Below are 27,162 nucleotides of genomic sequence, written 5' to 3' on the forward strand. Positions count from 1 at the left end.
CGTGAGTAAGCTGTTTTTATTGTTTTTGGATCACAAAGTCTGAGAGCCAGTGGCACTTGAAATAATGAGCACCCAGAAACATGCAAGGATTGAAAAGTAATAAGTTTGCAACTAACTTAAACGCCAAAGGCGGCTCGAACTCAGTAGTGATCATAGCATAAAACAAAACCGAGAAGGCACTGATAATTAAGCGTAGAATTCAACCCACAAATTATGGAGTAAGGAAATTCCCACCTTTTGGCTTCGTACAGTTCCGCAATCGTCGTTTCACCTCCTCATTGAAGATGATTGAGTCGAAAGCAGATACGTTTATGGTAGTGGCAAGGTCGGAGAGCTCACCGTAGATGGAGTTTATGCTGGGCCGTTGGGTCGGATCAACCAATAACATTTGGCCTAAGTGGAGAAAAGGGAGAAAGGCAGGCAGTTGAGGGAGCGAATAAACCTCAATCACTGGGGCTGAAAAAGAACCTAGATGGGGTGCTTTGAAAAGGTGTCATATGGGAAATGAAACAACGATTTGCTTAATTGTGGAAGCATGCAGCTAAATTAATCGCTTTGACATGAGATGTTTGAGGAGACGCCTAGCAAATCTCTACAGTTAGCCAACGTAGATTCACAAATTTGCCAAGACAAAATGAGAGCAACAACCTTGCGTGACTTGGTATCATTATAAGGGATAAAGCAACAACAGCAATTGAAAAGAGTTGGAGGGAATCGCCATCAAGCCGACTCCACCGCTGTGCTCAAAGAACGACTCTTTTCTTCGCATAGCACTAGTCAAATAGAGGCAGATTTTCTGGGAAGATGGAGACAAATTCACACAAAGCTCTTGATTTTGATAGCTTTTAATTCACAATCGCTCTTTGAAATGAACTGCTCAAAGCGGAAATCGTGGTCCTGATTAGGCGATAGAAGTAGATTCCACACGAGGTGGCCAATGCGGTCGGTAAATCAGATAGAGTTGAGAACAAATTATAGGAAAAACATAAAATCTTGCAGATAGCGAATTGTAATTTTAGCCGTTCTGAAGTCATTCATGTCAAGCAGCTATAGAAATTGACAGAAGGGACGAAAGTGATACACTAAATTTTTACTGGATAAGTTAACCCAACGTGCTCGAGTGCGCTGTCTACTTGCGTGGTCGCTTCCTCCACGATATTCCATTCCCAGATGTTGGCATAAGTGCGAACCCGCTTCTTCAACGCTCTCTACAATTTGGTTAGCAGCAACGTATGGCTCTCCACTCTTCGTGATCAAAGGTGAATGGTCATCCCTCCACAAATTGCCTAACGATTTTTAGTCGGTGCGGTGTTCTGCTACTGTACATCCCACCTCCTTCAAATGCTATACACCAAAAAATTTGACAGGAACCGAGCTCTCCGCCCCAAATTTGGAACCGAGTTAGACAGACAAACTGGGATCACACCTCTCAAGTCCAACCGACACTTCAAGAGATGAGGGTTCAAGGTAAGGGGATAAATGCTGATTACGATAAATAGTACTGTACTGCGAGATTAACGCATGTCTATACTTTATAAGACATAGAAGGGAGCGGCAATTTACAAGACCCTGGAGAGCACAACGAGTTGAACCGGCAAAGATTCAAGATAACTATGACTCGATTCTTAGGTTGTGCAAAAGACGCTGACTCAAGTACACTGCTAGACCTTTTTATAAGACCATTGAAATTAGGGACATTCTTCAGTCAAACTTGAAGGCGTGCCAAAAAAAACGCCTTGAGAAACAATGAAAGGAAAGCTCTATTCCTAAAGGTGCATAACTTACTCACAGTCGGAACCCTTTGCATCTCCCGTATTCACATTCTCTAGGCATTGCGCAATCACATGATCATATATGAAATGGACAGGTGGAAAACAAACGTGGGATAGAAATGGTAGTGATTAAGGCTAGGCTTTCCGTTTCTGACCGCAAGAGATAAAGTGAGACCCAAAATGGTGGTTATTTCAATGGATAAAGCATTCTAAGAGGCTTTCTAAGGTTGTTTAATTGCGAATTCACCAAATGCAGAAAATTGCTGGGTTATCGTATTCCTGTCAACATTTAGAACCTCCGTTTTCTTGACCAATCGCTAAATGACAGAAGATTTAAATATGAGATAGTGAAAGACTTGCATGCAGAACTATAAAAATTCAAATCTCTTCATTTCCTGTCATATTTTAAGAGTAGCTAACAATTCCTTTGGCATATGCACTGGACCCCAAAAGGAAAATATTCATTGATATTGACCTGAGGCCACCCCAATAAAATACGTCTATTCTTGCAGGAAGCAAGCCATTAATCCAAGCTCCAGAAGTTTCATCGAATACACTACATCAAGATTCTTAAATACACCTAACATGTCAAGAAATACATGATAAAGGCTTGAACACAAAATAATGATAAGCCTATCCACGAGACTCTTAAAAGAGGAATATTTTGAGGTACTTTGCCTGGGTCTGATCAAGTGCAAAAATAGCTAGCACACACCCTGCCCAGGTAAATAATGGAAAATGGGTCACTTCTGACAGTTTGATTGAAAGCCATTTACAATTGAACTCATGCAAAAGAAGTTTGCGATATATGACTACCCATATCTACGCAGGTTCACCTCAACAAACAGAGGATTCAACTAAAAGAGAACAGGAATTTCCTTACAAGATCCTGCAAAGAGTATTAGATGCATGAAAATTTCACCCAGAAAGGAAAGTAGGATGAAAATGTTACTTTTGCAGCAGCTCATTTAAGTGTGTACTGGATAAGTGTAAACCCAACTCCAACACCCAACCAACGCTATTCGAGATAATAACTGAAGCGTTCAGGTAACCACTAGCAAGTCATCAACTACGGAAGCAAGGGGGATTCACGTGCGTTTTTGAAGCCAAACAAGACGAATGATGAAATAGTGGAGGCATAAAAACGACAAAATGAGTCGATTGAAACTCACGAATCAGGTTATGAAAGGGTTCAAAGCCGGTATCACAGGGAGGGAGATTGAAATTTGCGTTCAAGATGGCCAGTTTTGCCGAATCTTCGAAGGGATGATATCCACAGACTAGGTAGAACATTATGCATCCGAAAGCCTAAGCACAATTGCATAGGATTTGTGATCGTATAATCGAATTTCAAGAATAAGTACATTAGAGAAATCAAAATGTGCATGCAATGTTCAAATTCCAAATTCCCGATTTGAAAAAGAGAAAATTAGTAAATTTTACACAAATAAAGATGTGTGAATGAAACGAGGTAATCCGCACCCAAATGTCCAGAGCTTCGTTGATGGGATAGTTGAGATATAAATCCAACATTTCTGGAGCTCTATACATAGGCGTTGTAACCTTCTCCAGCTAAATATCAACAAAAAAATAACAGTAGAAATGATAGGAGCATGACTTAACAGCACAATAGGCCAAAGTTAGAGAAAACTTAAACTTGGTTTTATAAGATAGCATTCTTCATTAGAGATAAATGCAGTAAACCAGTGCTTACACTTTCCTGCACTCGACCACGTTCAACAGCCGACCACGTCACACTAGGAGCAAAAGCTTCCGTCGTGGCACTGCCGAAATCACATAATTTTATGGTGAACGATTCTGAGAGGAGAATATTTTCAATTTTCAGATCACGATGGATTATCGGAGGTGACTGCTTGTGCATGTGCTGTATGGCGCAGCTGGTCTGCGCAAGGATTTGTAAGACAATATTCAAAGGTAGGTGCTTGCCTTGATGAGAAGGAGGCAGATAGTCTTTTAGAGGACCTCCTAAAATCATTTCAAATAAATGCGCAGCAGATGGCAGAAGTAGAGTATGCTTGCCTCGAAAAGAGTTGCCTACCCGAACATAGTTCCGTAACGATGAGAAACTCGTTCCCGACTTGTTTTCCCCTTTCCTTACCAGCGCATGCAACCCCAAAGAACTTCATAATATTTGGATGTCCAGAGAGCCGTTTCTGAGCAGCCGCTTGATTAAAAATGTTAATACAAGCATACCAGTATATCAATTTCGTTCATAATATCAGTAACGGCTTCCTGGTCTTGCGCAAAAAGCCGCTAAAGATGACAGGACGAGAAAAGGCCTACCTTTATAGCAAACGACTTTCCTTGAGATGGGTCATAGCCCTCAAATACGACAGCATAACCGCCTAAAAGTAACATACTGATATCGGTACATGCCTTCCGCGATTACGCGCCTTATCCGAAAGTGAGTTTTTCCTATTCCAACTGACTCGCCTACCAATTCATGCTCTTTTACTCCCTGACTTGGCCCTCCAAAATAGCAAAATGCTGATTTAATAAAATCCTCCATATACCCAGTCCTTAAAAGGAGCTCTGCGGGTAGTAGTTTAGTCAAAGCATCTAACGTTGAGCATAAATAAACCATTTTAATGATTAAATTCAAACGTTTTTTTATTTCATTCAGGTGTTTTTCCATTTAAAACAGCCAAAAGCTAGGTTTATAGCTCTTTGATGCATTTTCGTAATACTATTAAGCGCCCGTTTTTACAAATCTATTTAAAATACAGGAATTAGTTTATCCCAATGATAACATGGGCCACTAACAATTTAGTCAAACAAAGTGCGATTTTTAAATATTTACGTGTTTTTCAAGTATGTTTGAGGAGCCACAATTTTTCAACATTGAATAACTTATCCTGAACTACTCAGCGACTTGGGTACCTATGACGCCAAGAAACTGACGACCTAAGGTAAGAGCCTAAGGTTCTTTCAGAATTTGCACCTTTGTCAGTAGACGCTTATCGCTTTGACCACATTCCTGATAAACCGGTAAGTTTAGCTGGAATTATCTTATTTTATTCTTCTTTGTGCCTTTTTCCAGTATTGGTCACTCGACGATGATTTTTCATGAGCCCCCATTCGTTCGCCGTTAAGTAACCAATGTTTGGCGCTATAAAAATGAAACTGAACGTCAATTTTAATACAAGATTACACTTGTGCAGAATGCAGTATCAATGGCGGGATTATATGCTTCCCGACATAGACAAAATGCAACGCCAAGATTTGAAAATATCATGTGAAGTAGTTCTTTTCAGATATGGATTAGATTTAGTAGTGGTGCATTGCACAAATTGCGATTTGCTCAAAAAACTGCCTTGTTGAACTTAATAAGACAAAATGGCACTTCAAGATGCTGCATTCAGCATCTCGCTTAATACCTGTCATTTACAGTGCCATTTAAAAAAATCTCTTAACACCCGCTAAACAAATTACTTCTAGTAAAAAACCTAAGCAAATTTAATTTCACTTCCAATATGGAAGACCTTCTTGTCATATTCTGATGAAATATGGCAAAAAAGGAAATTTAAATAAAATATCTTTACAAAAATTAAAAACTGAGCTTAATGAACCGATTGCCCAGCAACATTCACCCTAAATTAACTTCATTTCCTCTGTTCTTTGGGTCTTTTCTGTAAACCCACTTCGCAGCCAGGTACTGCTGAGACCTCTTCTCAGACAAAATGAGAAGTTGAAATGGAAAGTCTCTCCATTTGCACTGCGTTAGTAGCACAATTTTCTAGGCCCCTCCGTGATGAGTAGTCTACATTTTTGACAAACATTTTCTTAGTCTGTCAAGTCTTAGAACTTTGCTGATGCCTTAACAAGGTATAGCAGAATGCTCAATGATTATGTTAGAATGCAAAGACTGGGAGGCTATGTGTATGGCCATGGAGTCGTGCAGCCTAGGGGATTTGCGGCCTAAGGAGACAGTTTCAGTTAAAGGACTAAAATAGTTGCGAAACCCCCACCTATTTATGCATGTGAATGCCGAAATTTTCACAAAATTTACATGGGTTAACAGATCTTCGGAAAGTAGCTGAGCACTCCTAAACCTTGAGGCTCGTGTGCTCGGAGGCCTGTCAAGTCCCGAAACCGACAGAGCCTCAGTAAGGATGGCTTCACTGTCGACGTGCGCAAGCAGGAAAGTAACTACAGCTTGTTCACTCGAAGAAAACAACCAGTCGGACAGTAAGGAATAATGGAGACAGGAGGTGACCTTGAACCCCTTTTGAGCCAATCAGGAGGGAACAAGAGCAGCACGATCTCTAGGCTGTGCAGAAAAGTAGCCACACTAATGAAAGCTTCTCCTGAAGGTTTCGTGTATCCCCTGTACGCAAAATCTCCCCTAAATCATCCTCTACGATATTATTTACGCATTAGAAGTCACGGTTTACCAGTGTGAACACCCATTAGGTGACACCGAATTGTAAAGGGCCGCCTAAGAAATGCTCGGTAACACTGCAGTATCAGTAGCAGTTGAGTCCCGGTTAAACAAATAATCATTGCTGGATTTATGACCTACTGGAGATACAAACTATGTACTTCCTGCCCCAACTGTACACACCTCGTGATCGTCAGTTACAGATAACCAGGCTAAGCATTTCCTCGTGGAGTCACCTACTCCTAGTGATTGTAAAATTTATGGCTTGCAGTTTACTTTGCCCTCCTCTTGGCGGAATGAATAGGATTGACACTCGTCGAGGTGGTTAACTAGCAACTGTGAGGCAACCTCAAGGAATTATTTCAAAGATGAACCCATCCAATGCCATTGCGGCGGTTTTAGAAGCCAACTTGACAGCAAGGGGACCCTGCTGACAACAGGAAGGGAGGCCAAGACTTGAATTCCCACCTAACCTCACCGAATGAACAAAAGGTAGACTAATAGGAAGAATTTCCGTTCTTCATTGGAAGCGGTTCCGACTATTTACACAGTATCTGGTTAGCATGTATGCCTTTGTGTGCTAAAAAAGGGAAAAAAGACATTCTGATTATTTGAAGACAGGTGAGTTAGCTGACCAGATTGTTGGCAATGTCTGAGGTGTACTGGGTCAGGGGATGCACACACACGCTCTCCACAAAGAGGACCTCCTTTGGCGGTCCTCGCTTCTTGTGGCCATCACTGCTTGCCGTAATCACCACAGGGCTGTCATCCGGTAAGGTGATGGCTGACTTTTTGGTGGAGGGTTGTTCACTCATCATTAACTCCGATTGACCAACATTGCTCTCCAGACGGACATTACGCATTTTCGACTTGTCCAGACATATTAGGGAGGCAAATCCCATTCGAAATGTGTCACTGAAGAAGGCATATAGAATGGGATTAACACAACTGTTACCATAGGAGAGAATATTTCCCAAGATGTGGAAGAATCGAAATGAGATGGTTGGAATGTCTTTGTAAAAGTTCTGGATCATAAAAACCACCTGAATGGGCAACCAACAGGCGGCAAAGACAATAACCACCACAATGACTAGTTTAGTGGCTTTCCGTTTGCCTCGATGCGCCTCCACCGACTTGGACATCTTGGAGACGCGTCCACAAAGGAGTTCTCGAAGGAGGATGCTGTAGAAGATGCAGATCATAGTTAAGGGGAATGCGTATCCCAGGGCAAAGAAGACACCATAAAATATCCGGCTGTGATACTGATTCATCCCCGTGACAACCCCCTCAGGTGTGACCTCAAATATCCACCCATTGTGACATATCGGTCGTTGGCAGCTTGTCACATTGTCCATGTCAATGGCGTAGATAATTCTTGAGGTGATGGAAATGGGTAGAGTTGCACCGGTGACAATGATCCACATGATAATGACGGTAATCACTGTATTCCTCGTGGTTCGCCATAGCCTACTTTGAAGGGGATAAACCACAGCTAGAAACCGATCCAAACACATCAACACAAGGGTATATACACTGCAGTAGACAGAGAAGTAGGTAGTAAAGAGGTAGAGTTTACACAGCATCTCGGGTAGGGGCCAATTGCCTGTCACATAGACCATAGCAGTGAAGGGCACACAGAAGATAATGAAGGAGAGGTCCGCCATAGCCAAGGAGACAATGAGAATGTTGGCGCTATTTCGCATTGTCGCGAAGCCTGTTATCACGATGATGACAAGGAGGTTGCCGGAGAAGCCGATGATGTCAACTATGCCAAAGAGGACGGGAACTACGTAACGAGTTAGAATGGTGATGGGATCGGACACATCCACATCGACACACACCGGGTAGGTGGAGAGATTGAAGGCGTCTGATTCGGTCATTCCTTTTTTTTCTTTTCTTTACCTCTCTATAATCTGGAAATGCAAAGGAGAGATCAGCGTTGGTTATTTTTGGCTCAGCTTATCCCGATAGTTGGATGTGAGTTTACTTGGCCCATCTGGGGATGGTCCGCGCCAGTCCCACTCACATTTGCGCAGTGTTAAACTGTCAGTCAGCTAGCCAGTTCTGAATTCTCAAAAAAGTGTTTTGTTTTTGCCCTCCAACATCATAAACAGAAATTTGTTTTGTTCCCCTCCTTTTAGCAGGCAAAACTAGAGCGGGTTAGGTATCATTTTTTTGTTCTCCCGGGGGGGGGGGGAGAAAAACTTTCGTCCCGATGCTGAGAAAGTTTTTCGTACAGTTTTTAAAACAAAAAAGTCTAACAGAAACTGAATTAAAAGAAAGGAAAAAGGTGGTTGGTAAAAGCTTTTTCAGTCATTTAATTTGATGAAATGATCATGAAGACTTTGCTACTCCAACAGGAGACACCGAGTGGTCGCCAGTTTCGCCTTCTCAGAAGGTGACTCTAATTTGGAAGAAGAACAACCAAATGATTAAAAGATTCTTCAATGCTATGAAACGACTATATGCATTACTGGGAGGAAGATGATGGAACCTGGGGGAAGGAAGATGGGAAGGGGAGTGAGGCAGGAACCCCATCGGCGTGGAGTTGCGGAGATGTCAACCTCAAATGTCCGGCTTCCAGCAGCAAAGTTGGCACTCAACCCTTGCAGTAGCTCCTACCGCGACTTTACCTTGACACCTGACTTTATGGGTATCAACTAAATCATATCAGACGCGTCAGTCGTCAGTATTTCAAGGTGGCAATAGCGACACACAACTCGTTGATTTGATTCACCGTCATTATCGAGGGATTTATTTGACCCTTCCTTGTAGATGCGGTGTTCTGTCAAGACACCTGCGACATGACAACAGCATATTTGACGGAAAACTGGCTTCTCCCACCAGTTATGGAAGTGGATCAAGCTAGGAATGTAAAGGCGACAAGGTGGAATCGCATTTGCCGGGTTTGGCCTGCGCTTTGTGAAATGAGCGCACCCCATTAAGGAGAAAGGAGAATTAGTAGACTAATACAGACCATTGCATCGTAGAGCGTGGGCATAAGCAAATGCCTGCATTTGACAAGTCCCTACAAGTGGCAACAAGTCATTGCAGTAGGTTGCACCTCTTGGCCACTCGATTTGCCGAAAGGAGGGCATAAACTTCTCCACAATGTCTGAAAACCCTTAAAGTGTGTCAAATCGGCAGAATTCCCCTTTGTAAAGGTTTAAATACTAGCCTGCATCTCCAGACAACGGTGGCTTGCCAGACAGCGCGACCAGAAAAAGATGAGGTACTACACTCTCCTTTCTCCATCTCCCCTGACACTAAAAGTATAGACTGCGGGGGTGTTTTGATCATCTCCTAACACCAGGCAAGAGGAATTGGGACGCATTATAAATTAGTAATTTCTGAATTGAAAAGTGCCATTTGGATTTTACGGCCTTGGTTTGTGGACCTGGCCGATCTGCGCCACATCAAAGGATTCCACGGGATCACGACAACAGCGCGGTGACGCCTACGGTCGCCTCACTCTACAACCAATACAAATTTTCCTTCTCACTAATTTCTAATGCTAACTTTTTTTGTTGTTGGCGGGGTATTTTAAGACAAAATAACCTTTCAGACATCAATGAAGTGTAGGGGAACTGAAGGGTATCAGCATCGCTCGGAAGCCATGATGCAAAGCTGGAATTTAGTGTCAATTCACCTCGGTGTACCTGCTGAGGAGACAATAGGCAAGCCGGCATGAAGAGCAAACTTAAAAGTCAAAAAATATGTTCCATTTGTAGGGACCGATAGAAAGTTTCGAAATATCCGCGTTAATTTTGGAGGCTTAAACAAGGCCTAATCCAATATTTATAGTTTTACGTGTGGTTTATTACAGTGCCGCACGTTTTTATACAGTGCTATGTAAGGGTAAGACTACTGGGAAATCGCTGCTCTAAATCCATTTAGTTAATCAAAAAGCCGCCTTTAATGATTGCCCCACTAGAATGAGAATAGAGCGCGAGTTAAAGCACCGAGGTTTATGGCAAGAGAGGTTGTTTCTGCAAAAATTAGAACAATTAATTAATAAAAAACTGCCACGGTGTCTACAAAGACATCGCTTTCAGTTGTTTTCGTGTTTTTGTGGCTCAAACCGACGGCGCTTATAAATAATCAGATGTCGTCAGAAATGGAATTTTTAACATAACCAGAGGAAGAACTAAATGCAAAGAAACAAAACATTTACAACTACTCTGCTATTTTTTATTAATTCTGTTTGATCTCTCGATAAAGGTGACAAGGCGCTGTCAAGCATCTTAACAAGATATATTTGCCGTGATTTGACCTCGGAAAGAGTAGAGATAAACTGCTTTTAGTAGTCGGCAAATTAATGTAAACTACTTGTTCGTGAATAAGGCGATGCATATTTCACCCATCAAGTTTGCGTGTTGGAGGCAATAAATGTCAAGACATCCATGGCCTTCCTCCTTGAAGCTTTCGAGGAAGTTACTCGATAATATGCGCATTTGCACATTTTATTCAGGCCTGCCGATTCAGGCAACAAAGATAGTAAGAAAAATGTCACATTTAGATTTTTGTAGATTTTATTAACCAGCTGCTAAGACCTGCCACAAGTAAACCTACTAGCCTAAGCAAGAAGATAGCGTCAATTTCCCAAAATATGGAAAGTGACAGATTTAAAAACGATTCAAACATTGGTGTTTTTATAGGCATTTTATTGAGGATGTGTAAAATTCAAAGATAAATTGAAGCATTTAACAAACCTAAATCATTTATTGTGAGAGGCGAAGATTTGGGTCATCCCACTTTGTTTGAATAAATCAAAATTAAAACACTAAGTTTATTTACATGTCAGATAAGCCGCTTTGGTTGCTTTTTTCATCAACTTCTAGAGCTACCAAGCAATTAAGCCAAATATTCTGCGTTTTTACCTCGTTTAATGGTTTAAGGGATTAGAGTAGTATTAAATTGTTGGCTTACCGATGAGAATTTAGGCTCCTCTTGCCTACCAACAACATTTAAGTGACATTCTTTAAACTCGATTAGCAATGTACCACCTAATTTCCCATTGGTTCGAAGGGACGGTTAAGTTGTTGACCAATCGCACGATGCTTTGGGATATCATTAGGGTAGGTCATTATCCCAGTGGTAATCAAAAGAGTCAAATTTTGCAGTCGCTTATCCATTGTTCTACTTACCAGTCACTCAACTACTGGTATAAACAGCATTATTTTGGCAGCACAGACCCTTTACTTTCCGTTACAGTGCGTAAAAGTCGTTTGTAACAAGTCCATACATTTATTCAAAAAGATAATCAACTTTGAGCAATGTACAAAAATAACGTTTCGATAACAGAAGTTAATAAAAGAGTCCCTTAAGACTCATTCAATGTTGGCAGTGGACGTCACAAAGATTAATGCGGTAGCATCAAATCCTCTCACAAAGTGACGGCTTGAATTAGGGGTCAAGGCGATGGTGGGGTGAGTCGCACTTGAGGCACATGTTAACATCCCGTGTTTTTGGATTTTCCAAGTATTCTCTACAGAAGTAATCACGTATAACGATAGTAATATCCTTCGAACTCATCATTCCTCCTGCTCTCTACTTTTTACACATATGATTAACATTTTTGTGGCAGTTTAACACTTTTGGTGAGCAGTTAAGATGTACTGCATTAGACTGATATGATGTACTCGATAGTGTACTTTTACCCCGATAAATCTGATATGGCACACATTTTCTCTTTTTTACCTCCAAAGTACACGAAGCGAGCACTTCAATAATGGACAATTTTTAAGCAATAAAATTGCAAGAATTTGTGCTATTCTATCAATCATTAAAATTAAGGGGCGTAAAAACAAATGATGAAACACAATAAAATTTGGAAATGATTTAAAATAGCAGTAATTGAATTATATTGGCCCTATATCAAGGACTGGGTTCTTGTGAAGTGACCTTTTGATGGTCTGGGTGGAAGGTGGCAAATCTGCCTCCCCTTTTTCCTCAAAAAGAGTCGATATACCGATAAATTTGAGTTACATCTACGCAGTTCTTGATGTCCTTTTGTCTTTTTTCATTAACAACATGGTGGTTTAAGTGTGCCTTCTAAAATTGAAGCAACAAGAGTGACCGATAGGCCGCTAACGATTCCCAGGAGGCAAACGAGATCCGATCCCGTACAGCCTGGGTTTGCTGTTTATTGATGTAACACAAGTCAAATAAACAGTACCTCTACCTAATCTGCTTTTTAACTGTATGAAAGCCAAAGTTAAAGAAAAAACGTTAAATCTATTGCAGGTGCGTCAATTCCAGGCCAAATTTGAGTGAATCCGAGGTTTTGACTGGTTTGAAATGGAGTTCTTTATTACAAATAGACAAAGCGCAAATGCAAAAAAGCAAAAATAGTATTCCTATATCAAAATATGCAATTGAGATGGAAGCAACAAATGCTAGGGTACTTTTGTTTCTAGTGGATGTTCTTTACTACTTTACACAGTACATACATATCGTTTTGTGATATAGTAATCTCTACTCGCTTTTTTTGCAATAACCTTAAATTTTTAATAAAGAAGGAGTAAGTATCTTATTCAAGTGCTCTTTGTGCCCTACTCTAAGGGTTTTACCAAGGGGGGTAGGAGGAATGTGGCATTTTATATATTTGAAAGAAAAAAAATTATAATTAGGGGGTCGAAAGTAATGAGCACCTGGTGGCAAACACTCGAGGCGGTACTAACATCAGTAAGTGTTGCGTTGAGGCACCCGTCCAAGACCATCAATCTAAATTAGACCTACCATACGGCTAGCTAGGAGACGCACTGCATAATACACCAAATCAGTCTCGTTCAATGCTCATTAAGTGTGGAGAAAGGTGGTAAATGATTCTACTTTCTACATAAAAATGTTTAAAAGTAACACTGCAGAATACTCATTTAAATGTGGATTGTCATATCACTGCCAAGCACTTGTTTAATTGCACCACAATGGTGACGATTTCAAAGTTGAAAACAACACAAATGATTGGGCTGTCTTTTCCTTGAGTGGTACAATTGTCATCGGTTAATATTTGTTGATTTTACCAAGGTGGCAGGGATTAGAAATCTAAAAAATGATTTATTAAAACCCAAAATGTAATATTTAGAAAGCACTTTGGTCTATTACATTAAATGAGCGACTTCTAGGATTGCAGAACGCTCTGCATGTGTTAGATAGTGCAGAGCAACTCTACAGTGTAATAATAGACTCGGTCCTAGCTTCCCATAGTCCTTATAAAAAACGTGTTTGTTATGTGCGCTGGAAGACCGTAGGCCCCGCCTAATGCTGCTATGCTGCCAAGTGGAGATAAAAGGTGCGAGGAGGAGGCAGCCCATGCATTTAGTAGTGCAGTCAGAAGTAAAGTAGAAATATTGCATCCTCAAGTAAATGGCCGTTAAACAACTTATTTAATAGACAAACTGTTGCAGGGGTTGTCATATAAATCTCCAAGTCAAATAATTATTTATTCTTATCTACTTCCCTTCATCAATGCACCTCATATGCACTCTCTCAGAGTTCCCATGATAAATCGACCATTTTACTCTTTTAAAATAGGAGTTTTGCTATTATTAAGTTATACTGCCAAAGCCAAAAAATGCGATCACGCTCAGTCCACAAAAAACCCGTTTTATTGTTTTCAATCCATTTGCTCAGTTAGAAACACAATTTGCTTCAACCGTCCAACAATAAAGTGGTAAAGACTGCATTACCATGTGTTTGTAACGTCGATAGCCAATTTGGTTATGCAAAGGGAAGGGAAACTCAAAATCCCTGCAAAACCCGTAAAAGCACCTGCTGCCCTTCCGCAGTTTCTTGACCAAAAAGGTGATTTTAACACCTTCAACAATAAAACATCAAAGGTGTTGTAAACTTCCGTTGGGTGCATACATTCAAAAGGATTATGCGCACATATAGTGTGCTTTATGAAATTTCATATTTAGTTTCTGCCTGACACTTTGTCTTCTCCAAAAAGAAAACCTGGAATCTGCAGATGATGCGGTTGCAGCACGTGGTGACGATTGAATTTAACCATCACTTCCTTCATTCTAAATACCCTAATTTACAATTGCTCATTTATAGTTGGCTTATTTTGTAATTATGCATATTTTGCGACCTCCTTTTTGCTGAAAGTCGGGGCGAATTTAAGAATGTCTGTTCGAAAATACCTTTAACGATATCAAGAGTGCGCTGCGGGAAAAAGCCCTCCGTTTTAAGGAAATTTGGTTCTCCGATTAAATGCAAACCATACCCTTATTTTAATATTGATTAATTTTTTGAAAAGTATCTTTTTTAGGCTATGACCAATTAAATACAAACCATTTCTGCTTCTTCCTTATTAAAAGGCATAACTATTCTGTCTAACGTCTGTTTTGGATGAAGTTTACCTCAAAAAAATATTTAATTGGAGCAAATGAAGACTCCAACCACGGCACAATTAAATAAAGCTCCCAATTTCTTCTATTTGCTGTTTAAATTTGGTTTTTGCTTGAAATATTATTTTTGAGGAGACGAAATATATGGTCCATTAAAAGTCTGTTGACTTGTTAACTTTCACGCTTTTGATTTGTTAGAGGCTATTTTTTACTGGTTGACTAAATGAATTTTTTTGGCTAAGAAAAGCGGATTTAACAGTTTTCTCCCGACTTTTGCCTGCACAAAGGAGGGACTCGGCGGCACAGGCAAACGTTGGGTACCGCCAAAAAACGCGGTAAATTTGAAATCAGTCGAAGTCAGAATTTTTTACATTCGTCCATCCTGAGAGGAAAACTTGGCGAAGGGAATGAAATACTTCTGCTAGGCTAATGTGGTGACTGGATGACCCCACTAGTGGCCCGCTAAATACGCGAACCCTTCCAGCGTGGTTGACTGTCTACCAGCCCCTATGCACTAATGCCTCTGTAAGGTTAGACGTACTACTCCACTCTCAGACAAGTTAAATAAGCCATGACGCAGTGACAGCTATGAAAAAATTGGACTTTGTCAAAAGGGTTAGCAGAGACACCAAGAATAGAATGAGCCGAGACATCAAGACAAATCGTGGCCTCACCAACCGCCAAATGCTAAAAGCTATTCGCAAGACCAAAGTGGAATTTATGCCTAAATTCTCCATTACGGCGAAGATGTGTGTGGCTCCAACTCCACCCAACCCCCTCACATCTGCCCTCTCCCGTAATATTTTCTTTTAAACCTCCATTATGCGGATTAAGAGGCTTAGTGGCGCTCCAGGCTACTTGATGCCTTGCAATAATCTTATTTTATGTGTCCATTTGGAGAGATGGAAACAATTACCTTAAAGCGGAGCTCCATAAATGTGTGATAAGGGTGTCCTCCTACTTTTTCCCATTTCACTCACCTCAAAACTATTCAATTGCCTCTCTGAGGCAAAAACCATGACATATGTCACAGGGCTAAGGGTGGGGGTGGTGTCCGAGGTCTTAGACTGTTTACTCCTGAGGTGTTGAAAGGTGGTAGGTTGTGTTGGGGGTGAATGCTGTGTTGTGCTGATTAACTCGCCCATATCGCTTATGTTACCCAGGCAACTAATTGTCCTTGCCTATCCTGTAGAGGATAGAGATCTACAACTGCTACCCCCCATTCACCAACAGGGCGATATATGTATTGTGAAGGTTTCACTAAAACACTTTTCCCATGTCATCCATTAGGCAGTAGACTAAAAAATGAAGGAGAAGAGGAGGAAAAAGGAGAAGGAAAAGAAGAAGGAGATGAAGAAGCTGTGATAAATCCACTATTATATTATTAGAACAGCAGAATAGAGCACGTACTACCTATGGATCAGTCCAGGTTTAATTTGTAGGGGATACTATTTTCGCTAATTCCAACAAAGTCAACGACATTTGGCTGGTGATATTTAACCCAAGACACGAACTCCTCCCTGCTGCTGCTCCGACGGATCGAATTCCCTAGGGTAAGTTTGTGTCGAATGAAGTCGAAAAGTTGCCGCGGAGAGCATCGTTGATGCCGAATATTCTCCTAACCTCCACTAGGCTGTCACCCAACCTCTTCCAGCCTTTCAGCAGGTAAGCACTCAACTCCCTTTCCCTCCTAAGTTCTCTCTAACACGACCTCAACACTTCTTGCCGCATCGCAGATGGTTGAAAGACCGCAGTTGGATTTTGGATCCATTTACGCTCATTGACTCATGAAAAATTTTTTTTGCATAAAACCGCCTAAAGTAGTCAAGGAAATTAGCTGCTGCCTTGTTGACTGTTAGTGCAACGCTAGGAAATCGGCAGCGGAAATTGTAAGTTAGAATTGAAAACTTTTTGTTACATATTCACTCAACTGACATTTGATTAATTAGGTATTTGGGCCATGCCTAATGCCTTAAAAGTTATAAATAAATTAAAAATGCAGACTTGTTTAAATCGACCTAGCGGTGGCTGCACGGGCACAACAACTGCTCACCCAGCAAATCCAGGTAAATTGAATTTCGTTTTTTTTTAAGATGCTTATCAATAAAAATAGAAAGCTTCAAAGGCAAAAGTTCGGAAAAACTTCAAAAAAGTGTGGGTTTTTTTATTGGTAAATAGAGGATTTCAAGCAGCAATGTCAGATCGGGAGCAGTTAAAGCATTTTTGTGACGACGTTAAATTTAATGAAATTGCTGGGTTTCGTTTAATTATGGGAGAGAAAGTGTAATAAAATTCAAATCACTGTATTTCTTCTACCTAATTTTTTTAGGAAGTAACCAATTTTAAGTTTAATGCGCGTCCATGTGTGAGTTCAAATGAGGAAAATTTTTCTTTCCAAGTTCTTCATGGAACCTCTGATTCGATGGGAGCCGCTAAAATGTTGCTAACCTCATTATAGACGAAAATCATGTGTGCAGTACTTTAAGTTTTTGCTTAGCCCTCAGTCTTGGTTAGGGGTCAACTAGGACTTAACCACTGGTTCATGTGACCGGCGGCTTGGTCTCCAGATCACGTCAGTGTCCCCAAGCCCCTGTGTAGGTCGGCATTACATATTTGCCTCAAGAAAAGTCTGGCATTTTTGCACCTGTTGATATCAGTATAAGCTCCGATTTGGTTTGGAATTTCTCCGAAGATGAACCGCACAAACAAAGAACGGTGTAAAAATCTGGCAGATATTTGGCAATTTCCATACCCCAAAGCCAAACCCTAACCCTAGAAAAGCCCAACCTCACTCGACAGCAAAAATTGGCAGTCTTGTAGGTAAAGAGCGAAGGTTTTTATTAGGCCAATTTTTTCTTTATTAATGGTCATATGATGTGTGCTTACGGGCTTGCTAATCCGATGGAATTAATCTACGTCTAGACTGCTTGTGATTTCAAGCAAAATGAAAAAGGACAAACAAACAAGGTACCACCTTCTTTGGCAGAGTGCATCATCCTTGTACAATGGGCCGAAGCTTTAATGAACCTAGGAACAATGGTGGTATTAATATTCGGAGAAATTGACGACGCAGTGCACAGATTCGCCTAGAAGTTTCATAATCGGTTCAAGCATAAAACGCACAAAAATATAAAGGTCTGGTATTCTAGGACTAAAAGCTTATCTAGGGTTGTGATCATGGCCAGTGAATTATTAGACAGAAATGAAAATTAAATACTCGCCAAAAGTCAACATCGTCACTCGAAAGCTTATCCACTTCGCCTGTGCTTATTCAACGACCACAACGGACATCAATCTTCTGCAAGGTTTTAATGTGGTATTCAGTAAAGAACATTAAGCAGGCTGTTCGTTTGAGTTGGATCTGGACACTACTTTCGTGGTCCAACAAAAAACATATTGCGCATTAGGATGCAGGGAACTCTATAAAGTGTATGTAACAGGAACACTTGGGCACGCAAGAGTTCAACTTGTGTCAGAATGGTGTAAAATATTCCTAAGAAGTTATCGACCCAAGTATATTTGCTTTCTTGAGCATAGAACTATTGCCTCACATAAGGACCACAATGTTGCAATATGTACCTTTCATGCATAATTCGCAGCTTCGAGCTGTTCAAAATTTACTGCTTAGAGTAACTAGCGCAAACAACCCCATAACTGCAACACAGATATAAATTTAAACATTGCTCATAACGAATGAAGTGACAAATTGATTTAGTCGATCAACTTTGGCCTTGAACGTGACAGATGATATATTTCATTAAATCGTTTGTTGCTTATAGATAAGTGACGGACGACTTTTTCAAAAAATATCAAGTGTACATGTTTTAGCACCGAGCTGCTTTTCTTAGTCAAGTTTTACACGTTAAAAATCACACCGATTTTAAAGGTCCCTGCAACAAATTGAGGTGAAGAAGGCTCTTCAACTCGAAATCATAAATATTGCAACGCATCCTTAAAAAAAAATTTGAGAGTGTCAGTATATTAAATATGGCAGAAGTGGGAAGTTTATAGTTTATTTCTCTCATTAATTTTGTGAAGGGAAGCTTAATTGGAATTTGACAGTTACCATCGCTTTTTGCTTAAAATGCATGCATTTGTTTCTCACGTTGATTTAAATGCACATGTTAATAAAAAATTCTTAAATATCCACTCGAGGTGATTCCTCATCCCTTTATGCAAACAGAAGTAAAAAGGTTGAGCAAGACTACTTCTTTATGTTTGAGATGGTTTTTTTAAGTTAAATTAAATGCAGTAATGAGAGGAGAAGAATGACGTGAGGGAGGTGGCGGAAGAGGAGGGGGAAGCAATGAATCCCCTAATGAATTCAGTGAGAATTGAGAAAGTTTAACTGGAACGGAAAAGTGGGAATTGTTAAAGTTCATTAACTTTCTATCCGCTTTGCTTTTTGGAGCAAAAGAAATGAAAGCCTTGGAAGAATGGAACTGGAATCTCACATCATGAAACATGAGTGATATATTTCATCTCTTTACAAGATAGGTCACGCATCAGGGCACGAACATATCCAAGCCATTCCCCTCCCCGACTGGTATTGTGACATCCCGTTACAGGATTTTGATCCAAAATTAAACAGATGTCAAATTCTCAACCTCTGATACTGCTTTTAGTAGAGCTTATGAGGGGGCTCTTTACTCCTCTTAGTGTGAAGATGTTTTCAAGTGCCTCTTTGTCACCTTCATACTAGGGCAGAATCTCCTACACTCATCACTAAAACAAACAAAAGAGGCGCCCTTCGAAAATTTTTAATAAATTACAGAGACGATTACTTTTGAAGAAAGAGTTGAAGGAGGGAGTGCATTAAACCTCCTCACAAATTAGCAGAAATAAATGAAAAACAGGGGACGATGGATTAGGCATATCAAATGGCCTTGGTGACATACATTCCCCAGTGGTTTGTCACCACTTTGACAGAAAATAGCCCGCTTAGACAAAGCTTGTGTTTTGTATAGGCAAGATTTCTCGCAATGCCAACTTTGTTGTTCTGCTATCATTTCTTTATGTTAGGTAACCTTGCAACACTTTTTCGATCCTTTCACTTAGAAGGGTGGTAGGCTACTTGTAAAGGGCAGCTTTACTGCTTCAAAGGGAGACGCAGTAATTTGCAAGTTTGGTCAGTTTACTTGGATCTACAGACTTCCGGTCATTCACACCCGCGACATTTTAAAAGCTAGCCACTGGGCAAATGGAAACTTCGAAAAACATAACTGTCGCATCTTTTTTTATTTTTTGACAAAAAGATGTAGAGGAATTGTGAACTCTCCAAAACCCAGTAAACAAAAAGATGATTATAACTTTTTTGGTCGCTTTAACTAAGTCGGTGCGGAAGGGCAGTAGTGGCCGAGGCAAGCCATGCAAAAGTGACGGAAGCAAAATAAAAGCAAGGCTGGCTTAGAGTGTACCAAAGCATCCGCTTTTTGTCCGTGGAAGGTCGGCCAAATGTGTCATGTAAACAACATGGGAAGGGCTTTACAAATGGGACACTTTTATAGTAGCTTGGAAGAAGCATAATGATGGCCCAAGTGGTAGATAGAATCATGGTGATGCAATAAATCGTTGATGACAGCTTTGAATTTTTATTTCTCAGGCAACAACAATTGGGAGAAGCTGGGAATGTAGCCGCCTCGTTAGTGGCTCGCCCATTGCCCGTTAAGTCCATGCAAGAACTTGCTCAGTCCTTTCACTTTCACGGTTTAACAGACAATAAAAGGTACAGTAGGAGAATTATTTAGTGCATTCGGTTGATACCGAGGGATGCACTATTTTCAAGCTTATTTCATTTTCTCTGTCCTGAGTGTGGCAGAAAGGAGCGCAAGAGCAGATGTTTCGCCGACCAAAAGTAAATAAACTAAACGGTTTGAATGAGCCTCTTTTGGCATCAAGGATCCAGTTTAAAAAAAAACCCCGTGGTTAAGTGGGCGTCAACATCCGCCACGGCGAAGACAAGATCTGATTGATAGCTCATGAGTTCTTGCAAATCTGTAAACTTCACCCACCCGAAGTCCTCTGTTAATCGGCCTTCCATATCCAAGGATATGACTCTAGAGGTAGGAGTACAATACCGATTGCTATAAAATGTCTAGGATTCGTAAAATACTGCTTTTGGTTAGAATAATTCCCCTAGGAATTCCACTTTTAAATCATAACATAGAAACAAATTAGAATAATCTTGTATTTTTGACTTGAAGGCCTTACAACTGAAAGATAAAATCAATTGCGAATGAGGCGTATTATCTAAGGACAACATATTTCTCCTTCTTTTTGGGGTTGCAATAAGGGACAGGTAGAATTGGGATGACGGTGTAGACAACATCAAAAGTAAGTTATCATGCCTAGCAATAGCAGATCAGTCAACAATTTATCCGTTGACTTATCCATCAATTGTGGCTCCAGTTGTCTCTGAAGCCGTAACGAACCATATCAATCACAAGTGAGATCTACAAAGCAATCGGGGATCCTCTATAATATAATTACGAAACGATCGGCAAAGGCCGAAGTAGCTAAGCATCTGGCCAAATTACCCCATAAGCCTACACACATACACGCTCGTTCGATTCAGGCATTTATTCTGTAACAGGTTTTTGTTTGAATTTACCTATTGTATGAGAAGAGGACGCTATTGATCCCCATGGCGGAAACGACCTTGGAACCCATTTAACCTCAGTTCCCTATGGACTTGTAGGAAAATTATTCGATAAAAGATGGTCTTTGCTAACCCAGAATGTGAAAGCAGAGGAGGAAGCAGAAATTGCTGAAACCGTTACAATTTTATTAACTCATTTAGGATCCCGAGTAAAAGCACCACGAATAGTAGGTCTGTAAATGTATCTGAAATAGAATACTTTTTGGAAGTGAGGCCGAGCAATCCCATTAGACATTTGAAACAAATTCGTATACAAATTCTGAAAAAATGCGACAAGTTCACAAAATGATAGAATGTTACTGAGTATTATGATGATGTGTGTTTTTCTCATAAAAGGCAAGTTGCTCTAATGACAGTTGATTTTTGCTCCCACCCATGAGAAATGAAATGAGACAATTTGGATGAGACAGAAAATTCCCCAAAATATGTGCATAAATCATTTTTGATAAGGAGGAGACATAAACACTGTTGTCATATCATTACGGCTACCATCAATCATTGAATGAGAAAATGAGGAAAATTAATAACATTGCAGACAAAATTAACTCGATCTGCCATAAATTTACCAGCTTATTCGCAAAAAAGGCTGTATTTTTGCCACATAATTTGGTTTATCAATAGATTATAAAAGAATTATAAATACATTTCGCCCCTGTTAAGGTCGGACTTGTTTTAGTTTTCGGGGCGGCTACGCAAACTCTTGAGTCTCCGTCTGACGCGGAGTTGAATTACTTTTAATGTATTTTTTGTGTTAATCAATTTGCTTTCTGCATAAAACAACAAAGTGAATGCATTGCTGACAATTGCCAATTATCGTAGGAGTCTTTTTTACGGAATCAGGAAAAATTGAAAATATTTTTAAATCGGGAAAACAATATTTAGACCTACCAATTAGGCGACGGTGATCTGGCTGTTGAATGTCTAAAAATAGTTTATTTTTTACCCAAAGCATCGTATGCACCTCTAATACTCAAGAATTAAATTTACGCCAATTTCTTCCTTAGTAATGCAAAAGATCAAGTGGTGAGAGCGAGATCAAGTAACCCCCGTATTACAAACGGAAAAACTCAAAAGTAGTGAGATGGTTGTCTTCTACGTAAAATATTCTGTTCATTCAAATAACGAGCAGCATTGTTGGGATCCTTTTAAGACAAACTTCCTAGGCGCCTCAAATTCCACCTCAATTCTTCTTCCCAACTGTCTATTACTTTTAAATGTGATTGCTAAAAGTTAGTGCCTAGAAAAATTATAACGTGGAGAAGTGACATCGAAAGACTGTGGAGGAGGAGGTGGTAGTATCTTTCTATTACCTCACGTGGATCGCAAATTGTCATTTCGGTAGGTTTTGCGGCAAGCCGGGGCAGGACATTGAGTTTACTTCTAAAAATATCACTAGATTAACTAATTAATCCTGATTGCCTTTGAATAAAATTTACTCCACAACCTTATTTCGTATGGTACTTATTAGGTGAATAGAAGAGGCGAGATGATAGGAAGGGATAGAAAAGACAGGTCTCAGTTTTAGTCGTTCCGCCATCAATAAATACTTTTTAGTGAACAATCCAGCCTGTAGTCTACCACACACAGAATGTAGACACAGTATCCTGGACATTACTTTCTGTAGTGCTTGCTTCAAAAGGCATGAGCGGTTAATCCAAGCAGCAGAGTCGAGTATTTGGTGGAGGCAGCCAAAGTTTAACAAACAGCGGAACAACTTGCAAGAACTCAATCAGTCAGTCGGTTAACTATTTAATAAGGCCTAGTGAAGTAAGATAATGAAGAACAGGATGCAAGTTCTTTTGTTTAATTACCATCACTTTTCTATACATATGGTACCTAAGTTCTTTCGAGGATTCCATCACAGCTCCCTCTCTGGACTCCGTGGTAAAATAGCTGCTAATCAAATGTTTCGTCAATACGAACGTAATGTCTTGTCCCTGCAGTGCACAACCAAGTATAGAGGACCTTTCTTCCGTAAACATCCACCGCGCGTCTGTTCCTTATTCATTCCATAGCCATCCAGCTCGTACCCGTCTATCCCGCATCAATCCATCATTTGAGTGGTAAGGGTTGTGCAATTGACCGTCACAATGTATTTTAAGCCAGTTCTGGTGGATACAGTGTACAGTTGCCACATTTACGCCTCCTTCAAATGCTAGACCACAACAAATTCGACGAAAAAGCAGCTTCTGCTTCAGGTTCGTAAGTAATGTACACTCGGCTCACGAAGCAGACAAGTTGGAATCCCACCCATCCGCTCCAATCGGCGTTCAGCTTACGAGGACCATAATTTGGGACACAAAGACCGCTTTAGAGCATCAGACGCCTGAAGGCCCCTCGAAAAACCTAACAATCTCTACAAAGGAAGAGCATCTTAACCAGAAATTTAAATTGCCCTAAAAAAAGTAAGAAAATCCTTCCTGCTTTTATTCTATACCACAAGAATTAATAATTGGCATCGTGACCAGTACTACCGTTGCGCTAGGAGGCCTCTTTAAAGCAGCGGGGCGGGAGGAGTGGAGGTAAGGGGTGAGAGAGGAGGATGATGTCGCCAGGATTGCGATACAACTTGAGAATGATTAAAAGACTACAGCTACCACCTAAAGAATTGAGCTAAAAATACTCATTTTATGTATGCTTTACTTTCTGAATGCTCCAAAAGTGCCCTCTCGACAGGCGAGGGGTGGGACAAAGGTAGTGATCCATCGCACATAAGCATGGATAGTGCGCGCGGTAAAAAAAATTCCGTCCCGTTACTGTTTTGCACTCTTTCAAAGTGGGAGGATAAAAAAGAAGGGAAGTATGAAAATTATGGAAAGTGCTGGTTAGTATCAGCTACTCTCTGTTAAAATGTCCATTAGTTCTGCATGAATTGGAGCAATGAATTAATCAGGAAAATAGGAGGAGAATGAGCTAGAGGGACATCATTTATGGAGTTCAAATAATGATGGTAGAAAGGAGACTTGGTAGCCAAATTTATTGGGCAGACAAAGAATCCTGCCCTTTGTCCTAAGCTTGATTGGAATCCCAGTTGCCAAAGCTGCTCCCCTTCCCAGGAAATCGGACCTACTAACGGCAAAGTGGGTGAGTTAAAACCCTCTAGAGGATTAACTCGGACCCAACAATGTTGGCAGCACCGATAAAATTGCTCCAAGGGTACAACCATTGCAGCGGACAGTACGAAGAGGGAAGTTAGAAAAGAAGGGCGCGTCCGTTGTGCACAAAGACTCAGGCCGGAGTGGCCACACATCGACGAAGTAAAAGACATCTTGACTTCCAGCTTTCTCGTGTAATATTTAGATAGGAAAAAAATAAGATAGACAGACAGGTAGGAGAGAATGAAGAATGGCTCAAAAAAGCTACGTTACAAGGGTGCATCAAAGGGTCCAGGACTGTAACCACGAAACACAAAGGAAGACCTATTCGGCACCAGAGGTGCCCCATTTTTCGAGTTCAAATTTGGATCCGAGGTCCTCCAACGCTCTGAATCAAGATTCGGCTGCCAAACCGATGTTGTTGGTTGATGATCCAACAGATTTGGCACCGTTGAGTAGAAAGGAGACTGGAAGGAGGATGGATGCTGATTGGTTGGTTCGTAGTCAGAAGGCATTGAAGATCTCCCAATCGGAGGTGGAGGTGGTTGGGTTGATGTCGGAGAGCTGTAGTAGAGGACACGTTCATAGGCATATTTCACACCGATAAGGAAGGCGAGTTGAACGGCATATTGCAGTATGAGAGCGCCAAATCCTCGGTACAGACCAATAAAACCCGAAGCCGAGGAAGATGAATGTCGCAAAACGTCAAATGGTCCGTCAAAGGAGGTGATTATAGGGATAACAGAATCACCAGTATCAAGATTATCCACCAGAGTTCTAGTGCCTTGAACACAGAGTCGAACAGCAATAGTTTCAAGGGGAAAGAGAATCGCCTCAGAGGTCAGAGAAGCGACAAAATCGGCGGTCAGATCGCTAGTGAAGAGAGAGTAGGCGGCCTGGAGCATTTTCTCCCGCCGGTGTGATGTCAAAAGAGTTCGATCGTTTCCATCAATGCCCTTCTGTGACGAAGATGAAGCATCCTGTAGGTGGAAGTAAGATTAAAAATCTAACATTAGAATACTTGAACTTCTTCAAAAGTACCACCTTTCAGGGTTACCATCTCTACGTGCTGGGAAAGTGCTCCAACACCATTTCAAGCTCACAGACAAGATGCTCCCCTTCGGTAACTCGGATAAGTCGGCAATCGGTTAATTCGAGACAGCAGTTAAAGGTTTGATGTGACACATGCGGCCCAAGATTGAACGGAAGTTCATCACCTTCTTCTAGAGCGAAAACAAAGTCTCACTTTTCTACTTATCTCCACACTAAGGAGGTTTATCACTCTTCACTCTCCTGGATACAATCCGGATGGCCGAAAACTTCCAGGGCTGCATTATCACTTGACCTCTTCAAGTCAAACGGCCAATGCTTAAAGCGCTTCAATGAGAGATTTACCAACTCGTGTTATCCACGAGGACGAGGGATAAGCGTAACACAAGAAAACACATTCAATCAGTTTAGAAAGCCCTGACAACTGTTTTATTTATGCAGTGGATAATAGGTGGCGAACTCTGTATCCATTGAGGTGGGGGGGGGGATCAGAAAATAGCCACAGAGCTGAAAAGAGGAACTGGTCAGGGGAGAAATCATGCCGGCCACAAACAAGGCAATGTATGAACTGTCAGAGAACTGAGAATGAAAGAAAAAAACTGGACGTTGCTACATGAAGCACCGCAACGGGGCCGAGAAGCTATAGTCGTCATAAGGAGGGGGCAAATGGGAGCAAAGCGCGCATACGAGTTGTAAAGTACGACAAGGTAGAAACAAAAAGTTGGTTTTATACGATGCTTCTAGTGGAAAATAAGGTGATATACAAGGAAGCATGTAGGTACTAGAAAATCACCCAGTCCCCTAAGCCCCCAAGAAGTGCAAAACATCGGTATTTAAATAGAAAAAAATTTCATCTCCTCCAGCTGGCCACCAGGCTAAAACGTCCTAGAAGGGAGATGCTTGTTGTAGAGAGCCGAAGCCATGGTGACTGTCAAAACCGCATCAACTTTCGCCAACTACTCCACCTCCAAGCTACGCATCATAATAAACGGGAATGAGGCTAAAAAAACAAGTCTGGACGGAGTGTCTGCAAACGTCGCCATGAAAACGGCTATTCGTGGAGCACAATGAAAGGAAAACTGGGGAACATCCTGTGTTGCAAGAACTTGAGAATGAGGAAATGGGAAAAGAAGACAGGGTGCACTTCGCGTGTTGTGACTTCCATCCAATGATTTTGTCCCCTAATGAAGGAAGCACAATATTCGTATTCCTCCGAACTCAACGGGCGACTTCAGTTCCCTCGAAAAGTTGTGACGACCGAGATAAGAGGGAGTAATCACGAGGAGCGTTGGAGAGGGACTACCACGATTCGGTCTCCACACATGAGGCATGGATCCACCTCCCGTCCCCTCGAGCTACCTCTTAAGTCCATAATACAGCTACGTGCAGATTTGCACGTTTAGAAAGAACAACATCCAATTTGAGGGAATACATAATTAAATATGTCCTTCAAATCACAATTTTGTGCGTACGCTTGAGGATTTCACGCATTTTTTTCCCCAAGCAGAAAGTGTTTTTTCATTAACAAAGTCCTGTTTCAATGTAGAAGTTCATTTGTAATACTTTGATAGCTTGTTTACGTCTTCGGGTACTTAAGGCTGGACGGTAATGACCTCCAAGCCCCCGACCCTCATGTACTACGGCAATACAAGTTCTGCCACACTACGATGACTTTTTACGACTTCAGGGAAAACTCGGAGCGCCACATTGCTGGCCGCCGAAAGCAAATCCCAGTGCAAAGGATATCCATCCCGATTTGTACAACTGAAGAGGGAAATATGCTGTAGATGAGTGAATCTGTGGCAACTCATAATAGGAGGGTTGAAAATGG

At 41.0% G+C, this 27,162-nt stretch overlaps 3 protein-coding genes across 3 annotated transcripts in view; all 3 read right to left on the bottom strand. All coding sequences in view use genetic code 11, as the record gives it.

Annotated features, from left to right (window-relative positions):
- The window catches only part of EGR_05479 (Cyclin-G-associated kinase), a gene marked incomplete at both ends in the record, with an annotated part of 31,470 nt that extends 27,168 nt beyond the window's left edge, over positions 1-4,302 (bottom strand). The window contains 8 exon segments of the mRNA XM_024494728.1: positions 235-393; positions 2,945-3,080; positions 3,255-3,344; positions 3,487-3,812; positions 3,832-3,946; positions 3,987-4,046; positions 4,077-4,152; positions 4,166-4,302. Coding sequence (XP_024350913.1) covers positions 235-393; positions 2,945-3,080; positions 3,255-3,344; positions 3,487-3,812; positions 3,832-3,946; positions 3,987-4,046; positions 4,077-4,152; positions 4,166-4,302 — 1,099 coding nt within the window.
- A 2,498-nt stretch (positions 4,303-6,800) lies between these two features.
- EGR_05480 (Allatostatin-A receptor) lies at positions 6,801-8,054 on the bottom strand (the record flags this gene model as incomplete). The annotated part of the gene is made up of 1 exon (XM_024494729.1): positions 6,801-8,054. One exon carries the CDS (start codon positions 8,052-8,054, stop codon positions 6,801-6,803), a length of 1,254 nt encoding a protein of 417 aa, XP_024350914.1.
- A 12,367-nt stretch (positions 8,055-20,421) lies between these two features.
- The window catches only part of EGR_05481 (Solute carrier family 25 member 46), a gene marked incomplete at both ends in the record, with an annotated part of 19,176 nt that continues 12,435 nt past the window's right edge, over positions 20,422-27,162 (bottom strand). Inside the window, 2 exons of the mRNA XM_024494730.1 lie at positions 20,422-20,584; positions 24,555-25,261. Of these exons, the coding sequence (XP_024350915.1) occupies positions 20,422-20,584; positions 24,555-25,261 (870 nt within the window). The remainder of the gene's footprint in view (positions 20,585-24,554; positions 25,262-27,162) is intronic.

The sequence above is a fragment of the Echinococcus granulosus genome (assembly GCF_000524195.1).
Source record: "Echinococcus granulosus chromosome Unknown EG_S00040, whole genome shotgun sequence".
In the NCBI taxonomy this organism is placed as follows: Eukaryota; Metazoa; Platyhelminthes; class Cestoda; order Cyclophyllidea; family Taeniidae; genus Echinococcus; species Echinococcus granulosus.